General features: G+C 42.0%; 2 protein-coding genes across 6 annotated transcripts in view; one reads left to right on the top strand and one right to left on the bottom strand.

Moving 5' to 3' along the window:
• The first annotated feature begins 234 nt into the window (after positions 1-234).
• arid1b (AT-rich interactive domain 1B) overlaps positions 235-11,789 on the top strand; it is a 39,466-nt gene continuing 27,911 nt past the window's right edge. For 3 of the 5 annotated variants that reach the window (XM_060041803.1, XM_060041801.1, XM_060041800.1), the window contains exons 1-2: positions 235-1,605; positions 11,593-11,784. In XM_060041803.1, coding sequence (XP_059897786.1) covers positions 604-1,605; positions 11,593-11,784 — 1,194 coding nt within the window. In that variant the 5' untranslated portion in view covers positions 235-603. The remainder of the gene's footprint in view (positions 1,606-11,592; positions 11,785-11,789) is intronic. The other 2 variants (XM_060041805.1, XM_060041804.1) reach the window with 1 other exon arrangement.
• LOC132449912 (C-type mannose receptor 2-like) lies at positions 5,218-8,786 on the bottom strand. Its single transcript, XM_060041813.1, has 5 exons — positions 8,623-8,786; positions 6,357-6,487; positions 5,807-6,035; positions 5,479-5,657; positions 5,218-5,345 (listed from the first exon to the last, which is right to left on the bottom strand). The coding sequence occupies exons 1-5, from the start codon at positions 8,688-8,690 to the stop codon at positions 5,275-5,277; spliced, it is 678 nt and encodes a 225-aa protein (XP_059897796.1). The 5' UTR covers positions 8,691-8,786; the 3' UTR covers positions 5,218-5,274.

The following is an 11,789-nucleotide window of genomic DNA, read 5'->3' as shown; positions in this document are numbered from 1 at the left end:
GGCCCACCAAAATAGATTCAAAGCCATCAACGTTGAAAATGCTGTGCAGCTCATAGAAAGTCGATTGTAAAATCCTGTTTCATGGGATTTTTGCACTCTAAAGTCAAAGGGTTGGTTATAGTGGTCAGAATTGAGTTCAAACTTCAAATAGGCTCACACTAAATCTGTTAATGGACAATAATAGTTTTTAATATATTGAGTAAGCTCGAGGATTCTGATTGACTGACGAGGTCATGACGTCAACCCGAATAACCAGAAACTTTTGCAGCGGACTGGAAAATGCTACAGACCTCCACACTACAGATAGGTCTAAATCGATGTGAAACTGCAAGAAACAGTGGATTCTATTTTTGTGTTTTGCCAAAAAAGCAAACCAGCGATAGATTGGAGTTCTGGGGCCATTGGTGGGGCTATACCAGACGAAAACCATTTCAAATGAATAATGCACATGAGCGAGTGAGCGAGAAACCCATCATGATGCCCACCCAGCTAGCCGGAGTCCTGTGAACAGTCGTGCCGATCCAAGTCAAGGTAAAGTGAGTGAGATCGATAAACTTGTTTTTTCCCCGGCTATTTTGGGGTTCGTTTTTGAATGTGATCGGTATGGAAACGACGGGAATGCTTGGCAACTCTAAAATCAAAACCCATGGCGGTGGCGGCGAACCTCCTCCCTCCATACGCACACCTCCACAGCCACAGCCGCAGGCATTCAATCAGGTTATTGAACATCAGCACCAACGACAAAGTCAAAATAACAAAAACAACCACCAACAGCAGTCGATACACGGTGAAAGTGGAAACCGCCAACATGGAGGAAAGGAAAACATTTCGGGGAATCGAGTCGAGCGCCATCAACCACTGAATAATAAAAGTGAGGAGGTGGAGGGGGATCCGTCGCGGTACAAACCCGAGGAGCGGATGGACAGCAGGTACGAGCATGTCAGCCGGGGATCAACGAACAACAACAACAACAACAACCCTCGGAATGACAACAGCTCTGTTACCCAGTTTAATAATTATTATGGGAATGGAAGAGGAGGGCCTTGCTTTGATCAACATGGCGGACAACAAAGCCAGTATGGGATAGTGCATTCGGTACAGAACACCATGGATCAAGTTCAAAACTCCCACGAAAGCTACAACAGCCCATACAACCACTACCAGAACTATCGACCTGGCTACGTTAACAGTGGATATGGAGGTATGGCGAGTCCCTCACGCCAGGGCAATAACCTAATGGGCCCTGGCAGCAACGCGACCGCTGCTAGTCAAAGCAAAGCCGCTATGGCTGCTACAGCTTCCCCGGGTGGAGGTGGTACTCGTGCTGGGGGTTTCCAGAGGTTCCCCGGGCCAAATCAGCAGCATCCGTCCGGTGCCACTCCAACTTTGAACCAGTTGTTGACATCGCCAAGCCCCATGATGCGGGGTTATGCTAGTGGCTACCAGGATTACAACAATCCTGCTGCACAACAGCAGCCCAACATGGGGCTTGGTAAAGAGATGGGGTCCCAGTACGGCTCAGCTAGCCATGGATGGGGAGGACAGCAGCGGAATCACCCCTCGATTAGCCTGGGAAACAACGGACAAGTCATTGGCCGATCTCAGGTAAAGGGCACATTTGATTACATATGGTGTTTACGGCTCAATGTGAAACGGAAGTTTGTAAACCCGTTGAAATGAACGTTGACTGGCTTAGCATGTATCCAGCTAGCTAACGGCTTCGGTTTTTTTTATTCCCACTGCGTTTTAGATGCCTTTTTCATCATCATGTATACGTTTATTGGATACATATAATCGGTCAATTTAGTCTTACACGCAACTCGTTGGCCGTGCGAGCAAAACGCATCAACGGCCAACGGATGTTCCTGGACAGTCTAAAGTTGGTTTCCACACCACGTCCAAGGTGACTTGTTTAGCTTGTTATGCTAGGCAAGGCTAGCACGGCAGAGCTAGGTGATTTATAACGGAGCCCCGAAGCGGTATCTAGCCCAGGCCTGCTTAGGTTCACGCATGAAAAATTGCAAATATTTCCGATATACAGTATACACGATCATTATAATTCATGTATCTGTTTGACGACATGTCATTTGCGGTAGACATACGAGTACATACGGGTCTAGCATCTGCGCCCGCTTAGTTTTTTTTCCAAATAAACCTTCATGGGGGGGGGTTTCCTCACAAAGTATTTTATGTCACCATTAAGTAAACATCACTGTCACTTTTTGTTTAGGCTTTTCAGACCGTAATCGCTTTACCTATGTCATGGTAATTGACTAATCAGGGGAGTTGGTTGATGTTGTGTATTGGAGCTTTTCACAGTGGTCTTGTTGCCTCTGATGTGGCCTCACGCTTCTGCAGGGGGGGCCATGCTGTCCCCTCCTGACCTTCACACATGTAGATTAGCCACGTGTCTTCGCCCGCATACATAATTTCACAACAAAACCTACAAGTGGCCCATTCCAGTCTATTTTGAAGGCTAGGGCCTTGTGTGGGGCTTATTGCGGTGCCGTAATGACAGGGAACCGTTATTTATTTATCAATATACCTTGTCTTTTATATGTACTTATGAATTTGATATAATGTTAATACTAGGGTTTTATGTTTAATTAATTTAATTAACTCACTGAGAATGAATTAAAAGTATTAGGAAACTGCTGTGGCTGTCGGGGAACCTTTACCTTATTCATCCTCCCTTCCCTAGGGTTGAAAATTATTAATAAGTATGAATAGAAATAAAATATATACAGTTGGTTAGGTTTATGAGCTTGTCGTACTCTATTAATTCCCAGCGCACTTCATTATCAGAGAGAATGAGGATCAAATAATCACAATGCCAATTTGGGCTGGCCAATTGGGTGGCGTTTGAGCTTTGATTGAGAGGAACAGCAGGTCAAAGTGAAAGTCTCTGCCGTAGTGCAGGGCTTCCGACCAGTACAGCCGTTGCCACACCACCATTGGAACTTTCCTCCCCATCACCAGAGTGCTGCAGGAGGCACCAACTGTCTGTTATTTATTTTAAGATATTTGCCAATTTTATCCAAAATATTTTCCTGGTCATGCACACCATGACATCTACTATGCATCATGGGTTAAGAAATAAGCGTGACGAGTTGTACACTTGACTTAAGTTATTACACATCGAATTATCTGTATTAAGTCGTGCACTATGGGAACCCGATTTTTCAACTCGCACTTCAGACTACACTCTAAATTGGTGACCTTACCATGGTGAATTAATCATAATATTATCAAAAATGATATTACCTATTCTTTATCAATGCTTCATTCTACCTACTTTCTCTGTTTATGACAATGAAAATGTTCCCTATAAAAGTCATGGACTCTCTTGGCTTTATTAAAGATGCTAGGTAAATGTCTTAAGATGATCATGCTCCATTAAACTTGGGTCAAGAAGTTTCCAAAATGAATTATTTTTCATCAATATTGTACTAATATAGTATACATAATACAGAAAGTGGACACAATCAGACCCCGCCCTGGTTAGAAGAACTCGACATAAGGGCACTCCCTGGATTACTGGGACTACCATATTAATTGTGTTTTATGTTATGTGTGGTTTAACTTGGGTTTTGGTTGTACAGGGATGCCGTTGGTGCTGAACAGAACATAGTTGATGTAAATTTACTATTGGGAAATGCATTATATATATTATATTACATGTTACGGTTCACTAATTCCCTTCATTTTTTTCATCACTATAAAAAGAATAAATGATAAAGGCAATCAGGTAAACACAGCATTAGATGACATCATGCATTCCTGTCTCGATATTAAAATGGTAGCTTGCTAGCCTGTGGTAACTGAATGATATTGACTTGAATATGCATTAAACCAGCACCCTACTGTGATGTTAGCATTGGGATATTCCTACTGCGTTCAAGATGCCGTATTCACAACTATGTATTGTATACATTTTGTGGAAAAATATAATCAGGTAATATGGGCGTACATTTGAGGAAAAGGGTAAAAGGGGACTTGTCTGTTTACGCATGATATGCTAGGCTGCCAAGCGAAAGCTAGTAGGTGATTTATAACAGAGCATTGCAGCAGTATCTAGTAGGGCCCGACAGATTCATCGTGCTGCCGATTTAGTCGGCCGATTATAGCCTTTTTGAAAATAATCGACATCTGCCAAAAAGACGCAGATTACAACCGATTATTATTATTTTTATTTATTTTTTAAATGTTATTGCGCTTAGTATCCTGCAGATTACACTCCTACTCGCCTAGCTAACTAACAACTTTAGCTGGAGTAAAAAAGAGGAGATTGAATTTTACCGTTCAACTTGAAAGCACGCTCGCTCAGGCAGCTGCGCGCTCACCTCACCAATGTACACAAGACGCGTTGTATGAGCATGTTGTGCCTGTTTTTCTTTAGGTCCCAGGCCATGTTAATTTGTTATACTGTAGACTCTAACAGTGAGAGCATACTGCTCAGCACGCACGTGTTAGTCACTGCTCACGAGCGCAGCATATTGGGAGTTAGTTATTTATTTGACATTTTAAATTACACTAATTTTTGACTGTAAATGTATTCTAAAACACTCAAAGGTTCTGCATTCAATTCACATATTCGTCAAAAGTGTTTAAAGTATATTTAAGGTATCAAAAACAACGTTTTATATGCTTTTTTTTTTTTCTTTTTCTTTTTTATCGGCCGATTAAATCGTAATCGTAATTTTTCTCTGAAAATAATCGGCATCGGCACTCAAAAATCAATATCGGTCGGGCCCTAGTATCTAGCCCAGGCCTGCATAGGTACACACACATATTTCCTAATACAGCATAGAATGACAATCAAACACATGTATACATTGGAAGACATAAAAGTTACAGAAGCCTCTTCTGGTATTCTTTCCACAAGATGCATGCGTCCTCCTTAGTTGTTTCCTCTCAAATGCTCTAGAATCCCATTTTAGTAAACATCTTTGTAACTATTTGTTCCTCAACAATTCCTCAACAAAACGTCCAAGTGGCCCTTTCCACAGTGTACTATGAAGGCAAGCAGCCTTGTGTGTGGAATATTGCTGTGCTGTATTTACAGTGCACCACTGTTCATCTAATTAAGCCCTATACAATCTTGATGGTACTCGCAATCTCGATATCTCGAAGGATGTGAAATATGCAAAATAGAGTAAATGTAGCCTACATGCTATTTAATGTAACATACATGCTTGCAATGTCAGGGGCTTAAAGTACTAATAAGGATAGAGCCAGGTAGCTAGCTGCTAGCTATAGCAATCAGAAACAACACTAATAACCACAAAGGTTATGTGGTCTTGTGGAACTATAAAAGTGCACCTTGGCCTGTACTTCATCTCCACCTGCAAAGATGGAAAGACAAGAGCATTTGTGAAAGTTTCAGAAAAGACCTACAACATAGAAACAGCCCATGGCACATGGTGTATAGATTGAAGAGTGAAAAGGTGAACAATATAATAGGCAGTGGACACCAACCTGTAACACAGATGAAATTAAGGTGCTCATCACAGTAGCGTCGGCTCCATGTGGAAGGGTCCATCCTGGCCATTCCACCACAGCTATGCTCTGGTTGGGCGCGGGGGTCTTCTTGTTCCCATTTGGTGAAGCCCATTCGATCACCGGTCATCCAAAACCAGGAGCTTTTGAAATAGGTCCTACCGTACAGACATTTTAAAAGTCACTTGGGCGGGAACGTAACAAGGCCAACGATTTAGCTGAGACGGACCGATTAAACAAACGGACAGACGGAATTGGTGGCTTGATAGACACTACTGCAAGGCAAAGCAAACACAAGAGTACCGACCTGTGCAGGCCGACCCAAAGGTGGCTGGTCAGTGGGAGGGAGGCACGCGCCACCAGCTGCTGGACCATCTCCTGCTCCCCTGGGCCCCTGATGCTCAGCAGGTCAGAGTGATAGTCTCTGCAGTAGAGCAGGGCGTCGGACCAGCACAGCCGCCTCCCCATCACCAGGGTGACGTTCCTCCCCATCACCAGGGTGGTGCTCGAGGCTGGAGGAGGCACTGTCACCAACTCTGAGCCGACAGAAATAGGGCGGGGGAAGGGTAAAAAGATTCCTACTGATCTCAATTCTGCCCAGAAGTATAATTTCTCAATTCTATTCCTACTATTTGGCTATTTAGACATTTGCCACTTTTGTCCAAAAGGATTTAGTGGTCATGCAGTTGGGGATAAGGGTTTGATATGTGGGATGTTTTTTTAAAGGCCATGCACACTTATTAGATAAGCTGCACTGGAAAACTAGCTATTAACAACGGTTGACCAACAGTTGCACTGGTACCCTGTCCCCCTATGATGACTTTTAGTGATGGCATAAGTGTAGATTGGGGTCCTACCTCCGTACACTTTGACCTCAAGCAACTCCAAAAGGTCTACTCCGCAGGGCTGGTATATGTTGATGAAACGCCCCTCCATTCCCCCGCACTGGAAGCTTTGAATTAAATTGTCTTTGGAGACGTTGGCACACCTGAGGAAAATTTTGAAGATTTGCATCACCAAATTATATGACCTAGACAATCTCTATTAAATTAGTCTGATTGACCAAGAAATCCACTATGCATCACAGGATATACTAGTTGTGCACTTTTTTTATTGGTGCATTATGGCTATTCAGTAATGCACTACATAGGAAACCCATTTGTACTATAATTCAGTGAGATAGACAGGATGGTATGGGAGAGAGAGGGAAGGACAAGCAGCCAAGGACCACAGGAAGGTATCCAACCCCGGTCGCTGCGGTAAGGAATCAGCCTTAAAGGAGAAATCTGGTGTAAAATGGATTTGGGATATGTTTGGTATGATAACGAGTTGGAATGTTCGTTTTGGAGCAAAAAAGTGCATGGAAAAGTATTCTTCAGTTGGCTGTTTTAAGCCGATTGTATCAAAACGCTATAAACTTGGAACGATGGGGGCATGTGTTATGGTATAAACTAAATCGCTATTTTAAACCACTTAAAAGGCCAGAAGTTGCCCGACACTTCTTTGGTAGTATAATAAGGGTCTTAACATATAAAACAAGGCATTGATAACTTTGTAAGTGTACAGATTGTTTATTAAAAAGGACATTTTATACACGCAATACTATCAGCAGTTCACCCGCCGACGCCATCTTGTTTTTAAAGGTCCCATGGCATGCCCCCAGGTAGGGCTGCTCGATTTTGAAAAAATGAGAATCACGATTTATTTCGTCAAGATTGAAATCACGATTCTTCAAATGATTCTTTTTGAGTTTGAATAAAATGCATTGATTCGGCTTTTAAAAAAAAAAAACACAGTAACTTGAGTTTTCAAAATTCTTAAACTCCACAGTACACAAACTGTTCAAGTAAAAAATTAGAAAATGTTCAAATTTAAAAGAATGTACAAATAAATATGTATCCAGCTGTTCTGTAATTTATATAAAACTTTTAATTAATAAAATATATATACTAGAAAATTAAATAAGACGGAACAATCAGTTGTAATCGACGTCTGTCCTGCTGTCGTCGGGGTTGTGGTCTTGTGTTTTTGTTTCCTTGCCAATTCGTCGTAAGCAACTTTTTGATTGCTTCTCAGGCCCCGTCCACACTAACCCGGGTTTTCACAAAACCTCATAGACAACGGAAAATTCCAAAATAATCGTTCCAACTCGTTTTTATTAATTTGGAGATCGTTTGATCCAAGAATCAAAATCGTGATCAAAATTCGATTAATTGCACAGCCCTACCCCCAGGTCTGTGGTGTGTTTAAAAAAAAAAATAATAATAATAATTAAACAAGCCGTTTTGGTATCTGCCCCTTATGACGTCACAGGTGGGCGTCAACAAAGATGTCTGACGGATAGATGAGCAACGTTTGCTACAGTCCACTGGGTAGGCTGGTAGAATGATCTATCCAGTACACATCTAGGTGGACACGCACACCTGTGATGTCATAAGGGGCAGATTTCCAAAACGGCTTGTACCAGCTAATCACACCACACCTGGGGGCATTCCATGGGACCTTTAAGACTCGATAAGTAGATTGACGAACACAGAGATTGTGCCATCCGTCAACAACACGCAAGCTGTGATCGCCAACCTACTTATCGAGTCTTAAAAACAAGATGGCGTCGACGGGTGAACTACTGATGGTATTGTGTACATAAAATGTATTTTTTAATAAACAATCTGTACTTACAAAGTTATCAATGCCTCGTTTTATATGTTAAGACCCTTATTATACTACCAAAGAAGTGTCGGGCTACCTGTAGCTTTTTAAGTGGCTCAAAATAACGATTTTGTTTTTACCATGCCCCCATCGTTCCAAGTTTATAGCGTTTTGGTAGAATCGGCTTAAAACAGCCAACATAAGAATGCATCTATGCACGCTTTTTTGCTCCCAAACGAACATTCCAACTCGTTTTCATGCTAAACGTATCCGAGATCCATTTTACAGCGGATTTCTCCTTTAATGGTACGCGCTCTACCCGGTGAACCACACGGGCACCCCGTAGCCCTACCTTTTGCCTGGGGGTCAAACACCCTAGCCACTACACTATCCTCCCCTACTATTGGACGGACGACAGGGTACTGTAGGGTGGACCGACTGGTGGTTGGGATACTTTTTCTTCCAGTGTCTCACCTGGGATTGTTGTTGCCATTGTTCTCCGGTGAGTTTCCAATGAGGATTTGTGCATTGATCCACTTCATATTAGATTCTTTGAAGGCGGTGACCTCGATCTCTGCCACCTTGTACACGCCAGGAAGCTGGACCCTCCACCATGGTTTTCTTTCCCTATAGGTACTACTCCAAGTGTGTGCATAGTGGTCCTGATCGTCGTTCCCATCGATTGCTCTCCCAGCCGGACCCGCTTCAAGATGAGTGTCTGTTGAAGACTGCTTAGCCGTGCCACTCAACGCCACGTTAACGCGGGCTGCAACTTGAACTGAAACCACAGAATAGCTTGTTAGGTTGCATTCTAGTGTTTCATTGAAATGCTTGCCTTCCTGGATGCCTTGCCCTACATTTGGTGCATATACTGTAAATACCTGACCATCCAGGAATGTTCAACAGGTGGATGACAGTACCTGGGGTATGACAAAATTCTCAAATACTTTAGAGTAACATTTTCCTGTCTGGGCTTAAATAATCCAGTCTTGAAGGGTAAATGAACCCCCACTTTTGAGCAGTAGATTATCATGTTTGTTAAACATGTCTATTATTTTCCACTCGAATGTGTAAAGCAGGAAAGACGTCTATTTCAGTGTTCTGGCAGGCCAATTGTAACTAATTTAGTATAATTCCCTCAATGATTAATAAGGTAGTGATGTGGATTACCTACCAATGAAACTGCATACAAGACCGCTGGACCTCATAGTTCTGAAGAAGTGAAATCAAAGTTACTCTCGATAGCTACTAGGTATACATTGTATACACCCAAGTGTGTGTGTGTGTGTGTGTAATATATTTGTTCTATTTACATAATGTGGGAGTGTATGTGGATGATGGCTGTAGCAAGATATATACAGTAGATATCTATATATGGATAGCTAGAGATATAGACAAAGTGCATGGTTTGGGGCAGCTAGAAATAAGGTTTGGCAAAGGATTCAGGAACAGGGATTCTTTCTAAGCCGGAATTTATGATGGCTTCTTAGCTACACAGCATGTACCGTAACAATAATGACTATGGATGACGTCACTGATTGTGTCGCTGAGCGATCGCTGGTCGGGTGAGAACCTAAAGGTTAAGATTGTCTAGCTTTGTATAGATGTCCCAGCGTCATTCAAGTCTGGGAGCATTAAGATTCCATGTGGGCAAATGCAATGGTAATAAAATAGATCTTGGGTGTGGGTGCGTTTTTGCATATTGATTTATTTTGTAATGCTTATTTTGAATTTTTTCATTTGATGCCATAGTGCGCTAGTATTTTTACCCTTACCTTTTTATAAGAAAAAAATAAAGATATAGTACCTAACAGAAAACTGTACAATTGCTTTGAAATAAACAGACTTACCTGAAATAAGTACGTGACACTCGTACCTGAAATAAATATATTTATAAATATTATTATTGATGAAGTATGATTTGAGATATAACAAAAAATAATTATCATACTACCGTAATTTGAAGTTACAGGGACACAGCAACCAAAATTCAAGCTAGTCTTCTCTTTGACTTGAAGATTGTGCTCTGGAGATCCTTCAGGGATGAATAAATACTCTCTATCCACGACATGCGCCAGTTTATCTTGGATTTACATGTATACGGTTGATCAATATACATGTAAATATTCATTTACCATGCAAAGAGGCACCTGCATACTCGGGAATGCAGACCAAAGAAAAGAGGCAGAAAGGAAACCAATTAACTCACTTTACTTTTTTCTTTCTTCACATTACTGTTGAAGATAAGATATGGGAATCAGCAGGGAATATGGTATGACAAAGTTATTTGGAGTTCTTTTGCGATACAATATTAAAGCTAGTGTAGGCAATTTGGATAACTAGCAAGATTTGGCTAGATTTCTAAAGCATCCAACCAAAAACATCCCACCCCTCTTTTGAGGCCTCCCTCCTAAGCCACTCACCCAAAACATGTAGCTCGCCAGAGATTTAATGGATATAATTTGCAAATACCTGTCAGCCATGCAAAGTTACACGGGAGGGTTCCCTACAGCTTTCTGTAGACGAGGCACAGAATCTCTGTTAAATAACCAGCTGTGCATTCAAATGTCATGTTCACAATATGGCGACAAAGGAAGCTGAAACGCCTCTTGCCTGTCAATCCCCTACAGTTCATCTCCACCACAGGTGCCTGAATAAAACACTCTTCAATGGCAGAGAAACGTAGGGACTCTCAAATCTTACCTACAGCCTCTCCAACCGGTTTGGATTTGGTTATTAGAGTGCACATGATTAACAAAATATGTAAACCCACTAATGATGGAGGGAGAGATTTTGCGTCTACTTTGACCAATGATTTTACTATTCAAATGTTACGGTTCTGCCCTATGTCACTTCTTGCCTCTTTCTCAGAATCATGTCCCCCTCAAGTCAAAGTCTTGGTACATACAATAAAAAACAAACAGGCACCAAATAGGCACAAACAACAACACACACCTGCTGCACATCACCTCACTCACTGAGGGGAGTGAGATCTCTCATGGCATTATGGATCACCATTTTCTTGAATCATTTTTTGGCAACTTTTACAATAAACCTTCTAACCCCATTTCTAACCCCACCACCCTGTGCCCTTGTCTGGAGGAGCCCGATCAAAGTCATGTAGGTGGAGTGCAGCAAGGGACCTTTTTAAAATCGTATCACATAGGAAATTGATTCAAGCAACAAATAAGAGACATTCATTACACGCCCACACCCACACGCAGCAAACCTGACTGATGCTGTTTCAGGAACGCAGACAGGGTGATTACATTCATGAAATATATATATATATATATAAAAATAAAACAACAATAAAAAGGGATCTTTTCCATGGCTTTAAAGAATCCTCCATTAGTCTTCTTTTGGACAAGTGTCTAAAGAAGTTCTTAGTAGAACAACATCACAGTAAATTCTCCACCTAACCGTCTTCCTCTGTCTGTTTAGGTCCCGCCCATGGACGCCATGGCGATGAAGCGTTCTCAGCTGTACGGCATGAGCAACAACCCGTACTCCCAGCAACAGGGGGCGCCGTACCATGGCCAACCCTATGGCTCGCCATTGCCACAACGTTATCCAATGGGAATGTCCGGAAGAGGTCAGATGACCACAATGGGTGGAATGCAATATCCTCAGCAGGTAGG

Source organism: Gadus macrocephalus, chromosome 21, assembly GCF_031168955.1.
Source record: "Gadus macrocephalus chromosome 21, ASM3116895v1".
In the NCBI taxonomy this organism is placed as follows: Eukaryota; Metazoa; Chordata; class Actinopteri; order Gadiformes; family Gadidae; genus Gadus; species Gadus macrocephalus.
The sequence above is the reverse complement of the archived record's forward strand: the minus strand, read 5'-3'. Positions and strand labels throughout refer to the sequence as shown.

What these genes read in the sequence shown, in the direction of transcription:
- LOC132449912 (XM_060041813.1), bottom strand. Translation starts at nt 8,690, where the DNA reads ATGAAGTGGATCAATGCACAAATCCTCATTGGAAACTCACCGGAGAAC. An exon ending in TGAGGTCAAAGTGTACGGAG is followed by an intron (nt 6,036 to 6,356) that starts GTAGGACCCCAA and finishes CTGTCGGCTCAG; the next exon opens with AGTTGGTGACAGTGCCTCCT. An exon ending in CTTTGGGTCGGCCTGCACAG is followed by an intron (nt 5,658 to 5,806) that starts GTCGGTACTCTT and finishes TCTGTACGGTAG; the next exon opens with GACCTATTTCAAAAGCTCCT.